The 27,777-nt window shown below is 36.8% G+C and overlaps 1 protein-coding gene across 1 annotated transcript in view; it reads right to left on the minus strand.

The window, feature by feature from the left end:
- cdh7 (cadherin 7, type 2) overlaps positions 1-27,777 on the minus strand; it is a 211,040-nt gene that overhangs the window by 15,790 nt on the left and 167,473 nt on the right. The window contains exons 10-11 of the mRNA XM_015375780.1: positions 7,205-7,322; positions 1,824-2,072 (exon numbers count right to left, since the gene is read on the minus strand). Of these exons, the coding sequence (XP_015231266.1) occupies positions 1,824-2,072; positions 7,205-7,322 (367 nt within the window). The remainder of the gene's footprint in view (positions 1-1,823; positions 2,073-7,204; positions 7,323-27,777) is intronic.

Raw genomic sequence — 27,777 nt, forward strand, 5'->3', positions numbered from 1 at the left:
ATATAATATACAAGTTTCACTTTTTAAATGGAATTACTGAAATCAATCTACTTTTTCATGATATTCTAATTTTATGACCAGCACCTGTACTTTAAAACTTAACTGGTGTGGGTGTTATTTAAAGTTTAAGGGAGACATAGCTGAAGTGCCATTTGCAATTTCTAGACAGGACATAAGGATAAACACTGCTTAGTGTTTGTAAGTAGGTCTAGGAACAAAAATATCAGTATCAGTTATTGGCCAGTTAAGCTTTAAAATATCATCATATGAGATGTTGGCCGTCTCTCTGTATGATCAGATTTAATGGACCCTGAAAAGTGCCTTTAGAGGATGTGTTGTGAATCACTGCTATTCATTTCTCTCATTCTGTACTCTTTAGCTGAAAATACAAAACTTGAAGTTGTTTTGCATCAATTATTACCTGCCATTGGGATCTTTCATAACTGCCTTAATGGTGAATGTTTTTAAGTGAATCTATTTTATAAGTCTGCTGGGCATTGTAATAACAATAAAATTAAAAAAGTGTGATGTAAAGTCTTCAAAAAAAGGAATAATATGACATAATGGTTGAGTCACTACCCTCGTAGGCTACGTTCACACTGCAGCCTGAAGTGACCCAAATACGATTATTTTTCCCATATGTGACCTGGATCTGATCTTTTCATGACAGTCTGAACAACACAGATCTGATCTTTTCCAATGCGACTCAGGCCACTTGGCTATGTGGTCCTGAATCCGATACGAATCTGATCTTTTCAAATGTGACCTGTTTGTGAACGATCAGGTCGCATTCATCTGACCTGAACGCCATTAGTAACCGACATAGGTTACTATTCTGCTTCCTGCTATACAGAAGTGGTAAGAAAAACAAACACCATGGCGGATGACGATGCACAGAGCAGTATTTTTTTTAACCATCTTGAAAAGATTGAGGTTTTAAGGTTTTGAAAGATCGCTAGATGCGCACCAGCCTACCATACGCGTTTACTTCCGTAAACACGACACATGCTGGCTTCTGATGTCATTGCATCCTCTACTGCGCATGCGGGACACTTAAGCTGTATGAATGCAGTTTACACAGGAGATCACATATAAGTCGCATATTGTCATATTGTCAGGGTTGAGCTGAGGTTTTGAGGACCCAAATGCAGAGGTAAGGGGGCAGAGTTGAGTTCTTGTAGATTTAATGACATTTCTGAGGCAAAAATCCAAAAACCAAAATACAACATACAAAGAACTGAAAAACAGACTACTTCAGGGGAAAGCTCAGGTTAGGGGCCAGGAAAAGACAAGGAACCAGCACTGAGGAACTGCACAGGGAGAATATATATGGGAAACTGAACAAAGACAGGACTAATGAGCTGATTGGGAGCAGGTGTGAACAGAGGATTCTAGAAAGTGACCAACACCAGAGAGCAACAATGGGCAATCAAGAAATACCTAAGAACTCAAATGCATCCAGAAAACATCACAAAATAGGAAATAAACCAATAAAACTAGAAAACAACGAAAAACATGGATCAAACTGAAACTGAAAACTAAAAAAAACCTAAACAGAACCAAGACCGTGATATATATTTATTGAAATAATCACTTTTTATACACTATCGTACCTGGATTCATTTTGTTAGGCCACTTTTTTCATCTGAGGTAAAGAGCTAAATAATGGGAAAATAAGCTTTAAAACATTATCTGTAACCTTATTCTAATTTTAAAATAGTCCACTCAGACCATTGCGGTTAGGAACACAGCTAAGACAATACATACATATAACATGTAACATATACATTACATTTCTCACACTAAGGTCATCCAGATCTTACCTAGAAGTGTGATAATGCAGCCCAGAATGGCCAGGAGGGCACCAGTGCTAAGGCCTGTAGCTGTGTAGGCCACTGCTCCACAAGACAGGGCCACGCCGTCAGAGTCGCAGTCGCACACTCGCACAGACAGTGTGTTTGTGCTGCTGAGGGCAGGGATTCCATTGTCTGTGATCAACACTGGCAATCGATACACTGGCTGCTCCCGTCTCCTGAAGCCGCCTCGCTTTGTCAGTATGGATGCTGTATTGTCTGCAAAAGAGCGAAAAGTCTGTGTCATGATATATCCGTTCAAGGTACAAACAGCAGAAAACATTCAACCTACTTTGTTTGGTCATTCTTAAATCTTAAATCAAGCAGAAAAGCTAACAGAACGTATCATGAGCACAGTTTATTATATGACACCCTGTGGTTCCTTTCTCTGGTCTTGACCATGTTGGCTAATAAGTGGTTTGGTTTGATGGTAAAGATTTGTGTCAAATCTTAGTATGAGGGACAGAGTCAAGGGACAGAAGCAACCAAACACTTTTAATAACAAAAAAAGGTTTTATGGTCCTAACCTCTTAAGTCTGAAGAGATCTTCCAAAAGTCTGTGCTCAAAATAGCACCTGGAAAGCTAACTGAGGTTTTTGCAGCCACTAAAAACTATTTTAAATAATCTTGGTACCAGACGGAAGCTAAAACATGGGAAGTGTACGTATTACAGCAGCTGCTATTGTTCCAAAAAAAATTAAGATGGAGCAACATGAGGATTTATCCTGTCTCCAGATTCTGCTTTCAGCACCCAGAAGGAAATATAATTAAAAAGGCTAAAAACCTTTGGAAACCCTTGATCCACTGTTAGGCATCAGCTGTGCAAATGTTAATGCATCTAGTGTAAATTACAGCAAATTTAAAGAGGTTTTGGTGAGACATATGGGGACTACTAATCTTTGGTACTATCCTCAGATTTCTTGTGTTTTTATTTAAAAAATGTAATAACATTGAATTAACACATCAAAAAATGGCTTGTTGAATATTATTTTTAAAATACTGAAATTTATTTTCCACATACTTTCAATAAACCAACAAGAAAGTGCTATTTTTCCTCCACCTGGAGCATATTCAGTGAATATGAAGCGAATGCAGGTATTTGAAACCCACCAAAACTTTTTCTCTGACAATAAACTGTTCTCATCATGCCACCACTCAAAACCATTTATTTTGGATGTTGACTCCGGAAGGTCATCAGATGTCCTACAATAACATGGATGAGCCCCAATGCTATCTATAAGGTATGTTTGCTGGGACGCCATTCAGCTTCAAAGAAAAGTGTTCTAACTAGTGAAAAGAACGAAAATGCAAATATGTAGCTATAATGCAGATGTTGCAGTAGTCTGTTGTGAAGAGAGCTTAGCCAAAAGGCAAAGCTCTTGATTTGCTGGTTGGCCAATGTTTCTAATCTCACATCTGGTCATGAAATCTGAAAGAAATAACAAGTTCCAGCATATAAGCAGTTGACATTGTGACACTTTTTCTGCAGGGTAGCAGGACACTCCCTTAGGGATTAAGAAGCCTGGTTATGTGGGAGAGGCATGGAGTAAAGACACCTCCACATCTAGAGGAATCAACTGAGTTAGCTCTGACATGTTTTTTGGATGCCAATGGACGCCTCCCTTAGAAGGTGGGATGGGAAGGGACTATATCTCTGGCCTGGGAGCACTTCAGGTTTTCCTCAGCAGAGCTGAAGACAGTATCTAGGGAAAGAACCTCTGGGAGTCTCTGCTGAGACTGTTTCCCCTGCTCTTCTTAGGTAGCTTTCAAAAAGCTTAAAGAGCATATTACAGAAATTTTCAATGAACAGCTGCATCTGTGAGGTTAGACAGCAATGTTTCATGAGCTCTAAGTTGTTTGACCACACAGGATAAAAACTGTGTGTTGACAAGTCAATTATTTCATGAAAACTTACTCATTTATGTTCTTATAGATTGCTTTGTATCGTACATTAGTGTAGACTCCTCTAACTGAACGGGACAACAACAAATTGAAACACTAAATTGCACATATCCTCTTTGTATGCTAAAGTATTTTGAGTTCATAACTTTGATAATACAGTGCTAAATCTATGCAAAATAACAAAGAAGTTTATTCCTTCCCATGTGAAAAATGATTAATATCTAGCAGTATGCAAGTTTAAAAAAATGACAATTTCCACTCTAAAATGAAGCCTAGATTTGTCAATAGCCCTCTGAGCCCTTCAGGGCTGGTTATACTCTAACAGCAGTGTGTTGCAGTGAGCTTGTCGCAGATATTTCTGATTTATAGCAAATATTGAATCGTGGTCTGCGCTATGTTATTCCATGCCACAAAGCAAGGACAGTGAACTAGCTGTGGGTCGAGGTATGGCCGAGCAGGTGAAGAAGTGGAAAAACGGAATGGGCAAGTTTGTGTGACAACGGATGGACATGAGTGCGAAAAAGAGCGGGGCTCCAGGTGGAAAAAGGATCTCAGTGTTCTAACACACCTTGCTCTTCTAGCTGGTCCATCTTCAGAAGTCGTTTTCCACAACAGCGGTCATACAAATAAAACAAGCCGGTAAGGTACCAAACAGGAAATATGCATAGTGTAGAATGGATGTAGGTTTGACCAATCAGAGGCCTCCTGTCTGCGGCACTGTCTGCAGTCACCTACAATTTTGGAGAGGTGCACCAGAGTGTCTGTGGAAGGAGCGGTGGCATATATGTGTTCACTGCGACACACATGCAGACAACCTGGTTTCTGACTTTAGACTTTAGATTAAACTTTGAAAAAAAGTACATATGATCTAAATTACAGAGTTAAAAAAAAAAACAATTGATGGATTATTAGTTCCCACAGAAATTCATATGCCACAGAACATTTCTCCATCAGGCTCCCTGGTAATCTCCCCCTGCCATTTCTTTTCAATCTGCCTTCTGGTTATCTTGAACATACACTTTAGTGTCTCACACATGTTTGCACTTACGTGGATTACTTTGACACAGCGTGGCGCCTGCTACACCTTCAGAGAGGTATGAAGACAGCCTCAAGTCATCTCCCACACAGGTGAATGAACTACTAAACACAGGGCATCGCCTCGGAGAGTCTATCAGCTCTAAACAGGTTTTTTTTTCTTCATCAAAGCACCAGGTATTTGTGAAAGCACATAATCATAGAGTCAAGTTCTACTCTCATGAGCCAATACATCGATGTAGAAATTAAAATGAAGTTTTCCACCCACTTTTATGTGTAGGTGGCATGAAGATTATGCCAATGTAAAGACAGCTTTGGTCGTGTGCAAAGGTTAAAGATACATTGTGATTTAGCAAAAGAATGTTGTTTCTAACCACATGGTGTCACAAATAGAAGGATGTCACATATAGTTTTGTTGATTTTGCTTTGAGTCTTGATAAACAGAAATGGGGCGTAGGTGGTGGATCTTTTATAGAGTTATAGTAAGACAAGCAGAGTGAATTACGTTGACAGGCTGAATAAAAAAACAAGCAACAAACAACTGTAACATACTCTTAATGTGACAAAAAAATCTGTAAATCCTGTGGTTTTCTTATACATTGCAACAAATGGATTTTAAATAAAGTTTTAACAAAACTGTACGTTCCTATTCCATAAAAAAACTTAAAATTTTATTACATTATAAGTAAATTGTAATTTACTAAATGCATTTTCATTTTGTACACCTGTGAAGAATTAAATTAGGATATCTTTATTCGGTCTTAAAATGGTTAAAATCCCACACAGGTGTATCAAATCACGTCAGAACATCTTAAAGTTGGTTTACACTTTTTAGACCTCAGATGTCCAACTGTTTAAGTGAAAGTTAACAACATGGTGAGATTGAAGGAGCTATCTGAAATATTCACACAGAAAATGACAGCTTGTGTATCTGGTAAGGATTTGATGAGATTTTCATTTCTATGGTTGGAAAATAGTCTTTATGTGGAGACCCAAAACAACGCCAACCAGCTCAGCTTTTTCTGCATAACCACATCTACCCAAAGAGGAATTCACCTTCAGAAGTCTCCAAACACCCTCAGATGTCATCATGGGACCTAGGAGAACTTTAACTATTTTGGGAAGACTACAAGGACTGAACCTTTAATCTCCAGAAAGAAACATAGGCAAGCTGAACTTAAAGGTTAAAAGTATAGTGGAGGATTTTTGCTAATTTTTGAAAAGACCCGCCCCCTCCACTGAGGGCGGATGCAAATGCACAACCCTGTACCTGCTCACGAGACGGAACGCCTATTAAACACATGCAAGAGCATGCACAAGCCCATTTCTCCTCGTGCACACTGTTTAGAAGTTGATGTTTGCATCGCTCATACAGGCTCACTTTCCAAAAGATTTGAAAATTTTCCACAATGTCAGACTCACCACCGGTAAGTGAAAGTGGAAACGGGCACGTAGGACGGCCTTAAGTAAACATATCCAGAGCATGATTGACAATAAGAGAACCACTTATTATGATGATCCACCTTGAAAAAGAACTTCATCCACTAAACCTTAAACTATCAGAGAGAATTCAGACAAAGATCACGGCTTCCGGATTTCTATCTAATGTACAGATAACTCTAAAACTGAGAGAACCAAATACAGCTTTTTAAGAGAAGAACCTTGCAGATCTCAGAAGTAAAAGTGTTTTTGATATTTGTATATATCAGGTTATCATTATATAATTCACCAAATTCTACTATGTTTCAGAGGGTGCTGAGAAAAATGTAAGCCTAATTGTAAAAAAGAAAAAAAAAGTTCAAGCAGAGCTAGACCTTGAAACATGACAATAACCCAAAATATATCAGTCACTCTATGAAGAACTGGGAGAGAATTGAGAAATAAAAGTTCTAGCCAAGGTCACAAGTCAGATCCAACTCTTATTGCGATGCTGTGAGGTAGCTTTTAATGAGCTACACATGTTAGAAACTTTGATTGAATGAGTGAAATGAGTAAATATAATCATTAATAAATTGTTATTCGTTTTATGGTTTCCCACTTCTATCTTGAACTCGTTTAAATTTATTGTGAATTTTCCAGCTTTTTTAAATGCTAAGAATGAACTGACTGCTCTAATAATATAAAATATATACATATACCGCAGGACTTTTAATAAGATACAATAGTATTCTTCAAGTGACAGAAGCAGGTAATATACTGTACAGAATATGCAGGAAATTTTACACATCCTTAATTTTATTTTACACAGCCTTAAATCATGATGCATGATTCTGTTGTCCATTTGGCGCTTTTAGAAGCAAAAACTCACAAACTTCTAGGCATGTTTGTGTCTTAGATATTCTATAAATTCACACTTTAAAGTAAATCACTATCTTTGAACATTATCAAAGAGTGGCACAAAAAGGCAGTTGTACCTTTGTTATCTCGCAGGGTGAAGTTCATGTTTCCAGCAACGGAGGCATCAAGGGCGAAATGAAAGCGATGCCCGCTCAGCGGTTCATCCTTATCCACTGCACTGATGGTCTGAATCACCTGAGGAAGAGAAGAACAGAAAGACATATGTTTAGAATCAGTCAACCGGTCTTTATCTGATTAGGCATTCCGATTAGCCAAAAAGCGAAGCTCTAGATTGTGTGCATAAATTTAAAGGATGCCAAAATTCTTCCTCACTGTATCACTAAGGACAGTAAGATCATTCAGCCTTTGTAATCTTTAGCTTTATGAGAATTTTATTTCAGCAGGGATAACCTAAATGAATAGAAAAAAATGTGTAGATTATTTTATGCATAGAGCTGGCAGAGCAATCAAAACTAACTTCTTATTCATTTATAATTAAAATAAAATAATTGTCTCCTTTGGCATAACTGACAGTAATGTTTTTGTTCACAACCTAAGTACTACCAGAACAGTACAATAAAGTCCATTATTTGCACCTTTCTTACATAATAAGGTAGAGTTAAAAATCTTAAAAATTTGTGCTTCCATGTTGATTTGCATCTAAAGTGTATTCTGTGTTGATAAAAGAATATCCTAAACCAGGTTTGCATAGATCTAAGGAAAGGTCGAAATCAGACTTAAACATTGCGATTGAAGAAAACCTTTGGTTTGATTTATGTCAAAATAATAAATTCACAATATACGTAGGCTTACCCATTATAACTTCCTTCATCAATTGTACCCGACTCCAGAGAAAATTCACAGGTCTAAACCTAAATTGTCTGAAGTATGCTTTCAATGTGCAATAGAACTCATTCTTACATTGTACTTGGTCATGTGTGAAAGTTAAACATTTTTTGCAGGATTTATGTAATACTCTATCTACCATTACCAAGATCTCAACACCTCTAGATCCTGAGCAATGTTTCATTGGGAATTTTGTTAAAACGGAACCCCTGAACAAATACCATATTTTCCATTTTTTGGAATAGCTCTGAAAGTAGCTAGAAAATGTATTGCTATTACATGGAAGTCTGATTCCCCCTACCTTTATTCAAATAGTACACAGAAATTAGCAGTTGCATGCTACTGGGACTACTAGGAACCACAATGAAATAAATGATCAACAAAAGGAGATAATATGGAACAGTGGTGAACCTTCTCAGCTTTACCAAAATTACTCCAAGAACACCTGGACACCTCATCCATGAGGTCATCAATCAACAGTAAATGTTACTGTTAGGGATCTGACAGAAACAAAGACTGGATGAAAATATCAAGTGTGAAAAAATTCCTTGGCCAAAAGTATTGCATCACATTTATATCAAAACCTTAAAGATTATTTTGTGTGTCCTCCACGTGCCTGTATGACCTGCCTAAAATGCCTGGGCAAGCTCCTAATGAGGTGGTGGATGGTCTTCTGAGGGATCTACTCCCAGACATGGACTAAAGCAGGCATCCCCAAACTCAGTCCTCAAGGCCCCCTGTCCTGCAGGTTTTAGAGGTTTCTTTGCTCCAGCACAGCTGATTTTACTTGAAAGCTGAACAACAGGCTTTTGGTCTACTGCAATCATTATAACCAGCTGTGCTGAAGCAGATAAACCTCTAACACCTGCAGGACAGGGGGCCTTGAGGACCGAGTTTGGGGATGCCTGGACTAAAGCATCCGCCAACACCTGAACAGTCTGTGTTGTAATGTGACATTGGTGGATGGATTGAAACATTATGTCAAAGATCTGTTCAGTCGGTTTCAGGTCTTGAGAACTGGTGGGCCATAGCTTCAATGCCTTCATTATGAAGGAACTGCTGACACACTCAAGCCACATATGTTCTAGCATTTTAAATTAATTACATCTTGAAAAAATCTTGGAGACCAAGTCCAGTGGATATTTTTTGAATTTTTACGGAATTGAAAAATAGAACAGCACACATGTCCGTTTTAACGGCACAGACCTGCACAAATGAAGCACTAAAAAAGTAGATCACTTTGGTAAAATTCAGAGTTTAATGGGATGATGGTGATCACTGGATGATCTAAAATACAATGGTCAATATCTCTTAAACAAAAGCAGCACAATCAAAAACTGCACTAGCATGGCACTGACCAATCAGTCTATTTGCAGTTATTTGACGTGGGTGGGGTGTCAACTTCCCACTACAACGGCTCTGAGGATCTCAAAAAAAGGTGCGTGGGATATACAGTATACAGTACATGCAGTGTGTCTATATATGCACAAGGTGTTTACATTGGTATTTATATAGATGGATATTTATATTTATATATTTAGTTATTGCAATGGGTGTCAAATATAGAGAAACCGGTTATTGCACAGGGTATCATATGGCAAAATTGCACTTTATACATTGCACAAGTTATTGCTGTTGTAGCGTCATATTGTAGAGTGTGGTTGTAGTGCTCCTTTTTAAAAACAGGGTGTAATAATCTTTCACTAAAGGAGCTTCTCATCTCCTCTACAGACTGGTCCAGAGAGTGTAAGGTGTTATCAATGATAGATTTAAGCCTGGACAGCGCCCTCCTCTCAGCCATCTCCTCCATTGAGTCCAGAGTGCAGCCTAAGACGGAAGCCGCCTTTCTCACTTGTTTGTTCAGACTCTTTCTGTCCTGCTCTTCGCTGCTCCGGGCCCGGCAGACAACGGCGTAGAGGAGGGCTGATGCCACCACAGAGTCATAGAAGGTTATAAGCAGGGGCCTGCTCACTCCAAAGCATCTTAGCTTCCTCAGGAGGTGGAGGCAGCTCTGGCCCTTCTTATACAGGATGTCTGTGTTATGAATCTAGTCCAGTTTGTTTATTGACTTAAACATCCAGGTATTTGAAACTCTCAACGGTTTCTATGTCCTGCCCCTGGATGTTCACAGGAGAGTGAGGTGGGGGTCTTCTCCTGAAGTCAATCACCATCTCTTTGGTTCTACTGGTGTCAAGAGACAGGTGGTTCTTCTCAAACCAGTCTACCATTTTCATGATAACCAATCAATATTCCAGCTCATTCTCCTCGGAACACAGCCTACAATGGTCAAGTCTTTGGAGAACTTCTAGAGAATTTCAGTTGTCTGTGTTGTATGTGAAGTCTAAGGTGTAAAAGGTGAAGAGGAACAGATACAGAACGGTGCCCTCTGGGGCCACGGTACTGCAGACTGCCACCTCTGACTGACAGCCGTGGAACCAGACGTACTGAGGGCGTTCTGTGAGAGAGTTGATGGCCCAGGCAGCGAGATGTCTGTCCACTCCAGCGTACTCCAGGTTCCCCCTCAGCAGCTCTGGTCTGATGGTGTTAAAAACTTGTGCAACAGATAGATGATGGCACTATGCAAAAGCTTTGCTTCGCAAAAAAAAAAAAAAAACATGCCTAAAAAAAATATCTCAATAATCCTGAGGAACTTTGTAAAAAAAAATATAGACTACTTAGGGAAAAGTCTTTTTCTTTTTAGTTATGATCCACATTGTTGTTGGAGAATAACACAGCATAATGAAAAAAAAAAATCGATCAAAGTTTGATTTCTTATGTCAAACAGAAAATTCTAAAGTAAAATATGTTTGTTACTATTTAGGCTAAAAAATACTATTTTTACAATGTTGGACAAGGATAACTCTGGTTGTAATACAGGCCATAAAAACCTAACAAAGATGTCATAACTTCACCAGTTTTCAAGCTGATTTAAAATAAATCTCTAAAGTTTTGGAGTGGCCTCCTCTATCTGTCAATCCAAATACAATTGAGATCTACAGAATTATTACAAATGGTGTGTTCATGCTTAAAAAAATCCATTATGGCTAAAATAAATTGTTCTTCAACGAGTTTCTCAAAATTCATAAACAATTATGTAAGAAGATGAAATGCTCGATGGTAGCTTTTGGTAGGGCAGCAAAAACAGTTATCAGAGATTTAGAACAGTTAATTTTTTTCATAGAGGTAAGTTGTGTCGTTTAAAGCTTTTCCACTATTATAATAAACTGTCATTTAAAAAGCACTTTTATTATTTTCTTGGATTATCTTGTAAAAATGTTATTTTAATGATCTGNTTCAATATAACATCACTGTCAGCCCACACTACCAATTCGGGGAAAATCGCATTTATGGATTATATGTGACAAAAAATAAATAATAAAAACCCCAAAAGTTTTAAGGGAGTAGATAGTTTTTCAAAGCACTTTATATCTAATGTTCTTCATCAAGACAAATTTAGACACATTGAGGCACAAATCGTGTTTGAGGGGCCAAGCAACAAATTGAGTGGATTAGAGAAAAACAACTTGATTCTTATCGATAGATAAGATTTATTTTATAACTATTGGCAGTGGCCCTCTGTCATTTGTTTCTTTCAGTTCAGTAAGTGCTTATTTGGCAGGAGTTTAGCAACCTTTTAGGAGTAAAATGTTTTCTTTTAGGAAGGAATTTTATTTCCAAAGCAATCATTATTATTTAGATATTATGTCTCTATACAAACTAACTTCTCCTACAACAAATGCTTACAATTAGCATGAATTCATTGTAAAATAAAAATTTTATTTAAATTAATGACCTACCATCCTTATTATCCTATGCAGTTGTGATAGGAAAGGTTGGCTGTAGAGACAATGTTTTCACCAGTAGGATATAAAATAGTTTATTCCTGCTGTAAATTTGTCTCTTTTATCATCGTATTCCATAAAGAGTGACTTATGTTTGATGGAGCTGCAAGTGACAATAAGAAACAGTAGAGATGCCTGTTAAAAGTAGGCACTTTGAGGAAATGGAAATTGTGTGCTAAGTGTCACGTTAATGAAGTGTTGTTGAAACTTGGAATATTAGGGAAATGTTTTGTGTGCCAAGTGAGCACTACACAGCGCTGAGTTAGATTCACATCTCAAAACATGATTCATTACATAGACAATCAATGGCTTTTCCAACATCTGATGCAAGCTGATGTAGCTTAAATTTCCTTCCTGTATTAAAAAGGTACTTCTGTATCATTTGTTTTCTTTAAATGTACAAGACCTGGATCTAAATCAATCTTAATCTTAACAAATTCGCAACTGCATTTTTTCACTATACATTACCATTTTATCTAGTGTTTATTCCTATTCCTTACTCCCCAAAACACATTAATACCAATAAACAAACCATTTCATACCTCTCTTCAAAGTACCATGTATCATTACATTTTCACTCAAGTTTGAAAAAGTAGTAAAAGAAATTAATTTCATGTCATGTCAGTCATCTGAGAGTTCTAAATTATTCTAAATGATTTTATTTCCATTTCTTGTTTGGCCCATGGTTTTTAAGTAAATCACAGATTAGGGACCTCTGATTAAACAAATGAAAACCAAACAGCACCCTTCTCATAGTCAAAAAACTACTTTACCTGAACTATTAAGGAAATACCAAAAGGTGTGTTAAACATCTGAACATAACACGAGAGACCCCCTAGTAGACACAACCAGTTGTAAAATGGTATAAACCAAAAAGAACTTTCATAAAAAAAAAAAATATCCTGAGGCATGTATTTTGCTTATCTTGTCTACTTTTGTAAATTTGTGCTAGCAAGAGTCTTTCTATGGTAAAGAGGTTCAAGTAGTCTCAAAGATAATTTAGCAGCACAAACCTAGTTGATGCATTTGTGTAAAATCCAAAGTCCTGAGTTAAAGTGCTGTAAAAAGTTCATGTATTAGTACTATTTGTTCTGTTTTTGCAACTGTGTTATGCATCTGAACACATTTTAAGTGACAATCAAAATAAATGGAAAAAGCATTTTTTTAAATCATGATTTATCAAAAAAAAAATAAAAATAAAATATATATATATATATATATATATATATATATATATATTGTATTGTATTGTATTGTATTGTATATGTATTCCAAACCAATCTGACACTATATTAAAAGTTCTGTCTCCATAACTGAAGTGTTTGTGCTAAAATTTCCAGACAATGATTTCAGGAAGTGTTTACAAAAATGGAGCCTAGGCGGAAGTTCAACTGAAGAAACTTTTTGCTTTTCATACATCCACCTGCGACACAGCCAATAAGCTTTGAACCACACCTCTCACGATAGCCAATCGGCTTCCAAAGCTCATCTTAAACGGCCTCTGATATGCACTTGTCTGCTCCTGTGTGCAGGCGGCTGATGCGCCTTGAAAGCTTCACCAGAGTGTCATTCCTCCCAGACTCTTACTGCGTTTCATGCCTTATCTCAACGGGTCCGGCAGAAGCCATGTTGAGCCTGATTCTGTCAGAGGATTCTTCCCTACGGGGAGTTTTTCCTCTCAACTGTCGCTTCATGCTTGCTCATCATGAACAGGTTCTCTCAACCTGTGTTATCCAACTGGACTTCCATCTTCCAGGTCCCTGAGTGAAGCTCTAGTATCAGCTCACGCAGTCCACTGGATCTCCCTATAAAGCTCAGCAGACCGTCTTGCTAACCAGCAGTCTACAGACTGACCAACTTCATTTATATCCACTCCGACATCTCCCGTCGGGAGAAACAGCCCTGTTCTTTGCTCCTGTTCATGCATATCTATCAAAATTAAGTGCTATGTTTTCTGCTGAGGTCTGAGCCCCAAAGACAAAGTAATTGTATCAATACATTTCTCCTAATTGTCTTTTCTCTTTGTGTGAGTTTTTTTCAGATTGAAATGATAGTTTTCTTCGTTGCAGTGAATAATTTTTTTGGAACACTTTTTTTTAGAAGAATTACTCATATTTATACATTGTTTGTCAACATGATGTAGGGTAAATTTTTCACAGGTGTTCCAAAATTAGCCAAAACCAAATTAGAACAACCTTTATAACAAATCTTAATTTTAGCTGCAACGTTCAAATGGAGGAACAAGAATTGGCCTATGACATAAAATTATTCTTTGTATCAACACTTACAAAAGTCTCCAGGGACAATTTGGGCCACTTTGAGATGAAATTGGACCTCATGGAGCATTATTTAAATGCCGCGGGTGATGACTACTCTTAGCAGGATAATGCAGCATGTCACAAAGCTAAGGTCACACTGAATTGTTTATTTAAATCGATGGTTCATTGTACTGAAATGGCCTCTACAATCACCTGATCTTAAAGCACCAGATACCAAATCTGCAGCAAACTTTGTGACTATTTGAATCCATGCCACAAAGAATTACAGCCCTTCTACCAGTCAGCTTTATAAAGTGGTAAATGAGTCAACCAAAATGGGAGTCTTCCAGAATCAGCCGGTCAGAATTTTCCCATGCTTGAAATTAGGCAAGCAATCCACAACTGTTGTCTTTACTCAAATTATAAATTGAGAGGTGACTCAATTTCTAAACATCAATAATCAAAAATAATTAAGCCCTTTTTTTTAATGAAATTCATAAATAGAATTGTGGAGCAAAAGACTCAGTCTGTGTTTTCAAGAGATATTCTCACAAGGAAAGTTGCTAAACATTTCTCTCCTATTGTGAGATCCAGAATAGTAAAAGATCGAATGGCCTTGAGCACCACATGAAAAATAAATACAATGTCAGGTCAGTCCGCAGCATGTCGTGACACTAATGCTGTCCAAAATAAATGTGTATGCTGTGCAGCCAGGCATGTTTACTTCATAATTTGGGATGAAAATGACTCACTATAAGAACTGCTCTTGCTCGAGGCATTACAAGACAAGAATTCATATCTGTGAGTGAAGCAAGTAGACACTGTTTGTTTTGGCCCTTTGTGTTCCGCCTCTGAACCACGGACTAAGACCCCTTTATTATGCAACAGTGTTGACAACGATAAAGATTGGAGGAAGTGTTACTAAATAATCCAATTTATCCACACCCGACAGCAAGTGCTGTAATGATTATTTTATTCATACAAACTTTTTAGAAACCTAGTTATCTCTTTAAAAAGAAAAGCTACTTTGAGCTAGCTGCAGAATAAGAGGGAAGAAAAATCTAAATCTGTACATTTTGAACATGAGAAGAACATCACAAACCAAGATGCCATATGGACGACAAGTGATAGCCACTGGGAAGGCCATCAAAGTTGGACTTTCAGTGGCTGTGTCCACATAAATTTAGATCAATCCTCCTGAGTCTTTTGTTGAAGATCTAGGGACTCAACCCTGTGACAGCTAACACCCATGGATATGATCCAAGAGATTCTTACAAGCAATTCACACATGATTATCACATCTCCAAGCACCAAACAGTTTTTTTTTTTGTCAACATGAAGACAGAAATAAGCAAAAGAAGGGGCGAGGAAGACAAAAAAAAAAAAAGGAAAAAGAAAGTCAATGATCCATCAGGGCAGAGGCATGGATTATCAGTTGTCAGCTGTGATTAAATGCTGCTGGTTACAAGCTGTCAGGTATTAAATATTCGTGTAGGTGGCAGAAAAACAACATCAGGCCAATTATTAAAACTGGCAATGGGGTTGAAAGTTAACATAGATAAAAATAAAATGCCTCGCAAAAGTAATTGTACCCCTTATATCCATCTAGAAACATCATGTGTTTTATGAGGATTTCTTGCTGAACATAAATTAGTGCATAGCTTTGAAATATAAGGATAAATGGTTTTAATTTTATTTTTTTTTAACAAATACCATTGCGAAAAGTGATGTGCATTTGTATTCAGCTCCCCTGACTCAATATTTCCAAATAAACCTTATGCAATAATTACAGCAGTAATTATTGCATAATTAATGTTTACATACATATTAAGTCTTGGCACAGTACTTAGACTGGGCCATCCTACCAAATGAATATGATTTGATCTGATGGGCCTGTTTATTTATTCTTCTTATGGAAGATGAAAATCTAATCTAATCTAATCTAATCTAATCTAATCTAATCTAATCTAATCTAATCTAATCTAATCTAATCTAATCTAATCTAATCTAATCTGTTTTCATCCAGAATAGCTCTGTATATAACTCCATCCATTTACACTTGCTCTGTCCAACTTTCCTGCACTAGCTAAATAAAAGCAGCCCATAGTATGGTGCTGCCATCACAATGTGATACATTGGTTGTTGCATTTTATTCAACTGCACACTATGTGATTAAAAAAAATAAATAAAATATCTTATATCCGGATGCTTGCAAATAATTATTTTCCAGGTTAATAAGAGGGCTAAACAAAAATGCACTGCACACTTTTCAGGTTTTTAGTCTCTAAAATTAGTTCAAATGCTAAAACTAAAATGCTTGAAAGCTGTATGGGTATGAAAACTTAAGCAAGAAAATGTCATTGGCTGTTTATCAGAAAGGTACAGTAATTGGAAAGTATATCCGTCTTTATTTACAGCTTACTTTAGCAGAGCTGGGGGAATTTATGCAGAGTGGAGATGAGAAAAAGGTTATCATCTGCAGCTCAGGAGCATTTGAAATACTTGTATAAACAGACAGAAGTGATGTTTGTGTCGGTGTCAGATCAGCGACGGGCAGACACAGCAAGCGATCCAGCACCAAAACGTGCAACGTTTGCGAGCTCAGCTGCGTATCACTAAAGCTGCTATTGATCCTGGAAGCAAAATAACTCATGTCTCTCACTCTGTTATGGAAATTCCAGATCAGATAGAAAGCTGTTTTGTGGCTCTTAACGCCGACAATGAATTCTATACACCATTTGAAACCTTTGATGTCCTTTGAATATCGCAGGTGGATTCGGAGCTTATCTGAGGGAAGGTTTCCATTTCTCAAGGCAGAGGGAAAAAGGACTGTAAATCATCCCTAAATCAAACACTTTGTAATGTATAATGCCTTTCATTAGTGTGGCTCTTGATGGAAGGCGTTCCTGCGAAACCTTTGGTGGGGAATCCTCTAATGGGTTGAGTGGGAGATAGGTAGAGAGAGGCAGTTTTTTAGACATAAATTCTCGCTGAGAGACATTAACGGCAGCAGGCGACTGGTGTCTGTCGCAAGGCTCGATCGAGAAGGCCCATGAATTACAGAGTTAAAGGTTTCTTGAGTTTATGCTTGGCTGCATGTCAGCTTTAAAAAAAGGAGAAATTAAAGAGAAAATTAAGCAATCACATCTCTTTGGGATTAAGAGAATTTGTTAGAACAGGCACATCCACTCAATGAACCCATTATTAGACACACCTTGTTAGGACTGGGTTGGACAACTTTCAAATAAATATTTAAAACTGACTTACTTCTTAAAGGAATCCACTTTGCAGAGTGGCAGACTTGCCTCAGAAATGCTTTAAACATTGTTTGGTTGCACATTCATGTTAATCTTCCAGTAGATTGCATCTAATCCTTAGCTTTTACTAAGGGGCACAAAGCTTGTCAAGAATACATCTGTGACATCATCATACTACCACTACCTACAGTGCCTGAACTATTTAACGTAGGAAGGATTGGATATATTACTTAATTTGGGTTATTTTTCAATATTTTAAGTTAACGTGGAATCCATGTTGTTATGCATTATCAATTGCATAAAAAATGTATTTAACTTTGAATAACGGAAGAAGAATCTAACAAATGAAATCTATCCGAGGGAATGTCAGGTCAAAGTACAGTTTCAATCATTTGTTGATGAAATAAATATTTGACAAATTTTCTATTTTATGATGCTGGGAACTCTCAGACCAGAGACAGCATAATCTGTAAACTACTAACACTAATGCTGTCCATAAGGCAACAGTATTATGTAAATTACTTCAAAGTCCGTCTCATATCCATGATAGAATTCTTAGTATTGAGCCTATAAAAGCCGAAGAGGAAGGAGGAACAGAAGGCAGGATCTACAATTTGCATAAACCAATCATACCTTATTTTAAGCTCATCAAGTAATGACCAGATATTTTCCATCAGATATTTATGGGAGGGTAAAGAATGAATGTCATCAATAACTGCAAGTCCAACAGATCCGAAAGAAACACAGGATGTCCATATCCCAACACTATCACCCTGGTGTTGCAAGTTGAGCATGGTGTATTTTTCCTGAAGTGCTGTGTTAGTTTTAAGCCAAATGCAATAGGAAGCACACCTTATAAGAATAGCTCATCAGCTTACGTTGTCTTTTCTACAGGTTAGGCAGTAGGCCTGGGTGTGACTGGTAAAACAACCTTAAATGTAGATAAAAGCTGATAATTTGTGATTTAGGAAGGGGTCAAGAGCTCTTTCACAAAAAGGTTCATTTGATACATTTTTTTTGATGATCTTTAACGTTTAGGTGTGACAAGAAGAAAAAAAGGAAAAAAAAAATCTTTAGGGGAATGCAGATACTTTTATCTACTGTAGAATATTTCCCTTTTAATACTCATATTCTGTTAAAGCTTTTTACCAATCATTAAGAATGCATTTATCTTTATTTTAAAGTGACATTTTCACTCTGGACTTTTTAAGACTCCCCTTTCTGGATCGCAGTTATTTGTATTCCTTATGCATTCTGCTATCTGTGTGATGAAGCCGAGCCTTCACGGGTGAAATCCTTCCCGTTCTCTCAGTGTTAACTCACAGTAATTCTACAAAGAGCATCCTGCCTGGTAAAACGTCTCTTTTTTTCTTACCAGCATGCAGTTTAAACAATGGAGCTTTAACTCCCAACCACCCATCTACCCACCCAGTTCACTTACACATGCCCCACACTGTTTAAGTGAACTGCAATAACTAACAATCCCTGTATTTCTGACACAAAGCATCTGTGTTCCTCTGAGTCTGGCCTGTTTAATGATGGAAGTAATGTTGGCTAATGTAGCATGGCCGGAGTGACAAATTGCAATTTGAGTGATAACAAGCTCTTATCGCACATTATATTTTTCCTTTTTCACACTTGCAAAACAAACACTGCTTTTTGGTTTCCCTTCTCTCTCCTCCTCTAAAGTCTGGAGTCCTGTTATGAGCGTCAGACTGTTTGTTAAAGTGTAATTATCCGATTCTAAGCGGGATGTGACTGTCTCTGCCGGCTAAGAGCCTTTTCCTTTAAGCCACCTTAAAACCCTGTTCGCAGATGAGTCACACAATAAGATCAAGCCAGCCACTTCAAAGTTGAACTAAGAGTATAAATAAGCATCGCATGAAATAGGTGGCACCCGTTGCCATGGCAATATGACAGCTGTCACCAGGGGTTGTGTTGACGAAAGAGGAGGTGGGCATGCCGTTTTCTTACCATCTCACTCACTCCCTGCGCCACCTCCCACGACATCAACGCCCCAAACATCACCCACATGTGATGCCCCTAACTCCACTCACCCACTCATCATCAGCGCCTACTCACACTTTGCACCCTGATTCACAAAACACACTTAAAAAAAGAAAAAATATTTCTTGGGAGTCAATACCATCAGTTCAGTAAGTCACTTCTGTCAATATCTTCATTTATTTTCCCCTCAGTGTGCTTCACTCATTTCATCCCGACTCGGAGTCATTTGTTCAGACTGAGCTTGTTACAAGTGCACATCTGTTGACACGATCCTGACAAGCTGAAGCTATCGAGGATAAGTCACCTTCTGGTGGGATGTGATATTAAATTTTCCTCTGTCTTTTTATAGAACAGACGTCATGCTGCTACTTGATAATGTTTTCTTTGCCCCTTGTGTAGTTGTCTATCTGTTTCCATCCTCGACTATAATGGCACACATATAACATAATGAAATAAAAATCTAAACAGTGACCAGAGGTGTTAAGATGTTTTGTGTTATGACATCCAAGGCTTTGCTGAAATAGAAGAGTAAAGCTAGAATCAAATGGCGAAGGTGGGTGAAGGTCTCTGAGATCAGTGTTTGAAATCTGAAACTAAGGGGAGCAGATTATCTAAACCCAATCCCCCTTGATTAAAGAGAAAGTCAATCCATTAGCTTTTCTTCGTGCCTAAATTATAAAACTATTACATAAAAATGTTTTAACATCATTTAACTGTTTTTATTTTTAATCACTCACTTCAGAAGGAAAACTTGTATGTAGCCTGTTGATATTCAGCATTCAAAGTGAATCACTTCAAGCCTCTTTTCTTTTAATTGTGATGACCTTTAAATAAAAATAAATAGTGTTTAGAATTTTAGACAAGATCCATAAATCAGAATGCCAGACTTATTGTAATTATTTTCATTTCAATGCACTTATGGCTCCTTTTAAATGAAATACAGCATCAATACAGTGTGACATGAAGGTGATCAGCCTGTAGTTATGCTGAGGTGTAATGCAAAGCCGAGCTGATTTGTTAGCAGCCCCTGGGTCATTTGCTTTGTTGGTTTGGTAAGTTTCCTCTTCCTTTAGTCATTAGCTCATAAATTAACTGTTTTAAATTAACGGTGGTGATTTTGCTGGTAAATTAAGCACAATGACACCATGGTAACAGAACCAGGTTTTACACCCTTGTAAAGGTAGGCAGTTGCTAATTCAATAACCCCCCCAATGTTAGGTTACAAAGATAAGACTATAATTCTCAAAAATATGTTGATGATTGTTTGGCATTTTAAATGAGGCATCTCTCTAAAGAAAATCAGAATTTTCCCTGCATATTTTCTTTTTAAGTACAAACATGGTTTGTCAGAAACTATTTTAACCTATTCTATAAACCTCTACTATAAACGAATAGCACAATTTTTTATTTATATCAAAGTAATAGAACTCTTAGTGTAATTGTTGAGAGGCTTTTTTTAAGATTTCTATTGCAACTTAAATGTTTTTTTTTTCATTTATTGCAATTGCTTAATAGAATTATTAATACTCTTGATTAAAATGGTGATTGAAATTATCTTTTTGTCTGACTATGAAAGGGTTATTTTGTTTTTTAAATGAAATAAATAAAACAGCTATAACGCTGTTAATAACAGTGTTAGTTTTTAATTGAAACAGTAATCTAACTAATTATTTGTTATATATTGGTAATATATCGTTACTTGCACTCTAACTCAGTGTGTTAGTACAACTAGATCAATCAAAGACGAGAAGGGAGCTGAGACAAAGGCGTACGAGATGTCGATTGACTGAGAACCTGAACTGTGGGCGGGCGTTCAGCATGCCATGACAACAGACTGAGAAGAGGGAAGATGTGGCTGAGCCACTCGTTCAAAGTCAGTATTCCTAAAGAAAAGCACTAGCTGAAGTCAAAGGATAAAGGGTCCCGTGATTTGCCCATTATGTGAGGAAAACAATTACTTTATATATGCCTTTCAACAGCATCTGTAATTTAAAAATGCTGCATTCATTATCTCAACACTGACTGAAAGCTGACTGCCTTTATGCATGATTTACGTTTATTTAATTTTACACAAAAATACTGGGGATTATACAGTCCTCTTGGGATTTTTTTCCCCTGAAAATTAATTGGAATTGTTTCGCTATGGTGAATTAAACGCTGTTACTGTGCAAACTTAAATTCTAAAATATCAAATTTTATATGCAGGGCCTGAGCAGCGGCTACTGTACTCACATGGATCTACATGCACACATTTTGGGCAAGGCTTGTAAACAAGAGACTGATGAACAACACACAGAGATGGTGTGTGATGTCAATCCATATTTAATCTATAAAGATAACTTGTGTTCTTTACATTAGAGTTTTTTTTTCTAGGTAATGAACGTTATGTGACTTAAAGTTCCTTTTATTGCAAAACGGTACAAACACTGACCTCAAACCAAAGGTCAGAATGCACTTAGCAAAAAGCTTTTTTCTTTATGACTTCCATTTGTTATTATTTTTAAAGTAGCTGTTTCTTTTAAATTGTAGAAAACTAGTAGTCCATTAGCTTAACCCTTGAATAAGATTTTTTTCCCCAACTACTCGCATTTTAAACTGCCTATTTTAGCACAGATTTCCAACTCTTGTATTTATGGAAATTCAAGAATAGGGAGGGGTGAAAACACTATTTACTAGACATGGAAAAGTCTCATAAGACAATTTATAGAGATGATTTTGATAAATTTTGATATCATTTCTTTAGATTAAAAACAGTTTTATGTAAACCGCAAACTTCTGTTTATTATAAAAAGCATTCCGACAACTTTGTCTTCAAAAGTATTATTTTTTTAAATATATCCAAAGAACTTCTAAAGTGGTGCAGAATATCAGTAATAATTTAATGGAAAAATAAATAAAAACAGTTGCCTCATTAGTAATGAAAGATCCAAAATATATAAATCTTTACATCTGGTTTACATGAGAGGAATTATGAAGTCACACAAGATAGAGCTCAGGCGTTGCCAAGTCAGACAAACTCCGTAATCGCACTGAGAAATGGCTTTCTCTCTACATTTCTCAGACTCAAGGAGACCTAAAATCAAGCAAAATAAGGGTAACCATCAGTCAAGATTTTTAATTTTGAGGGGCAAAATAATTAAGCAATTTGGCTCGGAAGACACATGAAGTCAGCAGCTTTTCTGTTGGAGAGCTGAGTTAAATGTTTGCTGGCATTGGCAGACCTGGCAACCTCTGAGAAACAATGGCCAATTCTCAATTCACAAAAACACAAGTATGGACTCATGTTATCATGTTCCATCTATTCGTATTCATAAAATGAAGAACATTTCAGACCTTAATTGTCTGGAATCGAAAAACTACCACAAACCTATTAAAACAAATATTATAAATCATAGTGCTGCTATTTGTTGTTAGATTAAAATATCAATGTTACATTCCGAAATGATCTGTTTTGGAAGCTCATATTTCTGAAGTAGGACGGTTGGGTTGCTAGCAAATTTAAGACAGATGTTAGAAGGTGGCCAACCATGACACTTAATGTAAAACATAAAAAAGCAAAAAAAAAAAAAACACAAAGTCTTTACGATAGTCAAATAGAACCGGAAACAGGTAAAACAAACAAAAAAAAAAAACCTAAACAATTCAACAGTTTATTTAAAAAAAGAGCATAGTGATGAAGAGGTAAAGTGTAAGTGTATATAGAACCTTACTTCTTAACACACGCATTTCTGGTTCCAATCTCAACCTGGGAATGTTTACTGTCTTCCCCCTCTATCCTTTCCCTGTCAAATAAAGGCCCCTAATACCACAAAAATAAAATAAAACAGCACGATTTGGTTTTTATTTGCAAATATGAAGCTGTTTAGTTTTGTAGTCTACATTTAGGTAAAATAAAATCTTGTACTTTTTCTGTAATCTGGATAAAAGAAAGCACAAATCATATGCCTGTATATATCAAATATCAGTTTTGTATTTTTACTCAACTCCCTTTTGGAAGCTGTAGAGCAGACAGGGGACAGCCGATTCCCAGGTCCACTCATGTGTGTAATGATTACAATGGAGTGATTGTACAATGTGAATCTATCCCTCCTCCCCATTGTCCCGCCAGTCCACAGTGCCCTGCCCCCTTCCACCCCCATCATGATATCAATTTATATTATGGCAGAAGACAGACGCACCAATGAACTGTAACAAGTGGCATCTCTGGAGAGAGCCAGTGCCACGAGACTGCCTTAATTAGGCCTGAAAAATGGCAGGTTATTTCATTGCAGCACTGCCTGTTAATCTGAGCTACAGAGCCACAGAGTCAACTCTGGCCCCAACTAGCAAATGTTATTATTTCATCTTTGCTGTGGCTCTGAATAACCCAATGGGCGTGACAGCCCGTGGGCAGAATGAATTATTTATTTGTTTATTATTTAACAAAGTTTTATAGGTTGGCAAGCACATTTAGTACAGCCAACTTGTCCATAGCCGTGTCCACACATACAGTACACAACAGGAGCATTTTCATTAATTAGGAATCACAGAGGTGGTGAAGCGCATATCAGACAGGTAATGAGTCCACCCAGCCTGTTTGGTAACAGGCAGCAGACACCTCGTTGTAATTCAAACTGTGTTTTCACATTCAAATGTCAACCCTTCTCCTTCTATTTGCTCTGTATCTGTTTTTGGGTGTAAATTTCATCATGAAATCTCCATCTTCCCTGCTCTCATTATGCAGTCAGAAGGTGGGATCCCACTGGTGCACTGCTGTGGTGCCCAACAGAAGGCTGTATTTGAATGAGATTGATTCAAAATTGGAATAAGAGTGGAAGGAAACAAAAAAAACTTACTTTTAGCTGCTGACTGGTATCAATAATAGGACAAAACTGGTATAAGAGCTAGCTTTACAGCTTAAATCAATTTCACTTAAGACCCATGTACAGCAACACTCATCACCATTATTAGTACCCTGGTGAAGGTCTGTGAAAATCATTTTAAAAACGTAAAGCATGACCTAAATTATTTTTTTTCCCCACTATATTAAAGTGGAGGATTTTTGCGAATTCTTTAAAAGACCTGCCCCCCCAATAAAAAAAAAAAAAAAGCACATGCACAACCCTGTATCCGTTACCTATTAAACGCTTGCGAGAGCGTGCACGAGCCCATTAAAAGTTGCTGTTTGCACCGCTCATACAAGCTTACTTTCCAAAAGAAGAGTTGCAATTTTGCCACTATGTCAGACTCAGCACCGGTAAGTAAAAATGGGGACAGGTACGTAGGACGGCCTTAAGTAAACATACCACCAGAATGATTGACAAAAAGTCAACAACATATTATATAGTAAATCATGTTAGTCAGAAGGCCCACTTATTTTGATGATCCACCCAAAAAAAACATCCCCCACTATACCTTTATTTCAGTGGAACCTCTTTAAGAGAAGCAAAGCCCTCAGCATCACACATCCTCTATCTTACCTTATTATGGGCATACGCATTTTGTTAAATACCAAGCCCAGCTTTAAGAGTCTGTAGGAACAAAGATACATTTAGTATCATCTTAACAATTACACTTTGTGAACTGTAAGGAAAAGTATACAGTTTTACATTTCCTATGGTCATAAACTGAACTTTCTTTTCCAAACAAACAGTTGACATATTGAAAGCAATAGTAGTCTATTCAAAGTCACTTTTCTGTACCTCCCTTACAATCGTTGAACCTTTGCATGGTGGCAAGATAAACTCCTCATGCAGCCGAGGGGGTCAATGCTAATAAAACATTTGTCTGTCACATCATATTTATAACCGAGGAAAATTTAAGTCATAGATCACTCTAAAGTGTTTTAAACATATTTCATATAGAGTGTAAACAAAAAAAAACTCTTCAGCTTCTATCTCATCCAAACTCACATTTGCATAATAAATGCAAATGCCAGTGGCTATTATCTTCTCAAATCCCCTTTTGTCTTCAAAACCACCCTCACTCTTTGTGACGTTAAGTCAACAATGTCTTGCAAACATATCCAACAGATTTTTGACCACATTAACTTGAGAACATCATATGATTACAGAAGATTTCTTCAATTATTTATTTATGATGCATATCAACCACACCACAATGGCGCAGTATTAGATTGAGGTTTTGTGACTGTGCAAGCCACTGTGGAACACTGAACATATTGGTGTTTTATCCTGCTGTAAGTATTTATCAGATAATAGGTACACAATTGTCATAAACTTGGAAAAAATGTCTCCCATCATCAGCCTGAACCATTGATAAAAAGCAAGACATGTTGATGGTTGTATGTAGGTTATGACAAATTTGAGAAATATGAATGTTGCCAAAATCTAGACACATAAGATCTGGTGGTATTTTTTTTCCATTCTGTTATTTATGATCTTAACTTTGGTAGGCCAGTGTAAAATCATAGCCTTTATTGCCATGATCAAAGGAGTGTTACGTTGTCCAGCTGTAACCAGTCTACTTAAAGGTTTGACGAGTTATGCATTCAAAGATGGTATTCTACTTGATTTGCTTTTTTGCTATTTGGGCAAGGCAAGATGTGTTTAACTGGCACATTTTAGTGTCTGTACACTTAAAAGTGCCATATATTAGAAGAAAGAGAAGAAAGTAAGTTGCAGTGTCATACATGCGACATAAAAAATTAAAGATTTTTAAAATAAGATTACATTTATATCCTTTGAAACGAGTCATACCGCTTTGAACCCTGACAACAACAATGTAATTAGATCCACAAAACCAATACCTGAAAATCTGATGAGAAAAACGAATGAAATACTCAGAATAACCTGTCTGGTACGAAAAAAAATGGTGTTTTAAAAAACTAATAGGAATCCCAACCCCTGTAAACTGACCTATTTTTTTTTTTTTTTATATAAGAACAAATTGAAGTGGTGTGCCTAATAAAGTGGTCAGCACATGCATAGTAACAATCAATCAGCTAGAAAAATGCTTTCTGATTAAGGTCAATTTAGGATTAAATGTAACTTTTAAAATGACAACCTATGATGCGGCATGGAAAGAAAAAACGTTGCATTAAGCCCACATTCTGTATTACAAATATTTTATTATGGTACTGATGAATATTCTAATGTTTAATGTCACGTTTCATTAGCTTTAAGCAGCAAATCATCATAATTATGAAAACTAAAGGCTTGAAAGCAAATGTCTCTGTGTAATTAATCTATATAATGTGTTTCACTTAGTGAACTGAGTTACTGAAACAAATTTACTTTATTGCTTATATCATTTTTTCACTGATGTAATTCTTTATTACAGTGATTATTAGGGCTGCAAATAATCCTGGATCCTAAGAACAAAAAAACAAAATTATTTGCCCCATTGAATTTAAGCTTAGGATTTTTCAACAGTTCATTTAGCATACCGGATCTATAAAAAACCCCCACATAATTTAATTTCATTTAGGTTACCAATTAATCATATTCAATTATACTACTCATAGACTACACAGTAATGTCAATTGTTTACAGACATTTTTATTTATTATCTTAGATCTACTAACAGAGGGAATGTCTTGTCAGTACTGTTGTCATGCTAAATTCACATACAGTAGTCTGACCCTGAACTCTTAAAGCAACTCTAGATCATAAAACTGCCCCAGAGGGTTGTATAGTAGACACTAGGCATGACGGATATGTCGGTTCCTCCACTGGCCTTCCTACCCCAAGAAACCATCACTCTGGAACAGAACGAATCTGGACTCATCAGACCGCATGACCTTTTTCTACTGCTCCAAAGTTCAATCTTTACGCTCCATAACCAGATTGAATTCACCTTTTTCTTCTTCTACTCCACTGATATTATATTTTTCTTAAGGCTAAGCAGCTGTTTAGGCTTAATACAATAAGATCTCCATGAAATGATTTTGTTAGGAGAGGCTCTTATTCAAACAATACGCCACTATAGTCGGATCTGTGGATTTTTGTTGAAAATATTGTGATCTAGTTAAGTAATCTGGATTCAGAATACATTTCCTGCATTTCCTAATCAAAATTGTTTTATGGTATTCATCACAATTACCCGTGAAGTCAGCTTATGTCCTAATGCTTACCTGTCGAATGCAAATTACACAATCTCCATAATTGTACGATGTACATTGGACGAAAACCCATCAATGAGAGATGATGCACATGCTGCATTCAGGTTAAGCTGGTAAACTAGGCTGTAAAAATGTCCAAACATTTCAGCAGGGACTTAATTCTCAAAATATGGGATTTCATTCTTGGATTATAGGCACAATCCTATTCTAGTGTATCCGTTTCTCAGGAGCTGTTGAGATCCTCAACTGTTTTAAACCCCCCATCAACAGCCCATGTCCCCCCCCAAAAAAAAAATTAAAATTAAAAAAATCACATAAATATTTGTTTGCAGCTGTTTCATACAGATATATACTTAAAAGTTCATACATTGTGATTTT

Source organism: Cyprinodon variegatus, unplaced genomic scaffold, assembly GCF_000732505.1.
Source record: "Cyprinodon variegatus isolate N-32 unplaced genomic scaffold, C_variegatus-1.0 Scaffold125, whole genome shotgun sequence".
Lineage (NCBI taxonomy): Eukaryota > Metazoa > Chordata > Actinopteri > Cyprinodontiformes > Cyprinodontidae > Cyprinodon > Cyprinodon variegatus.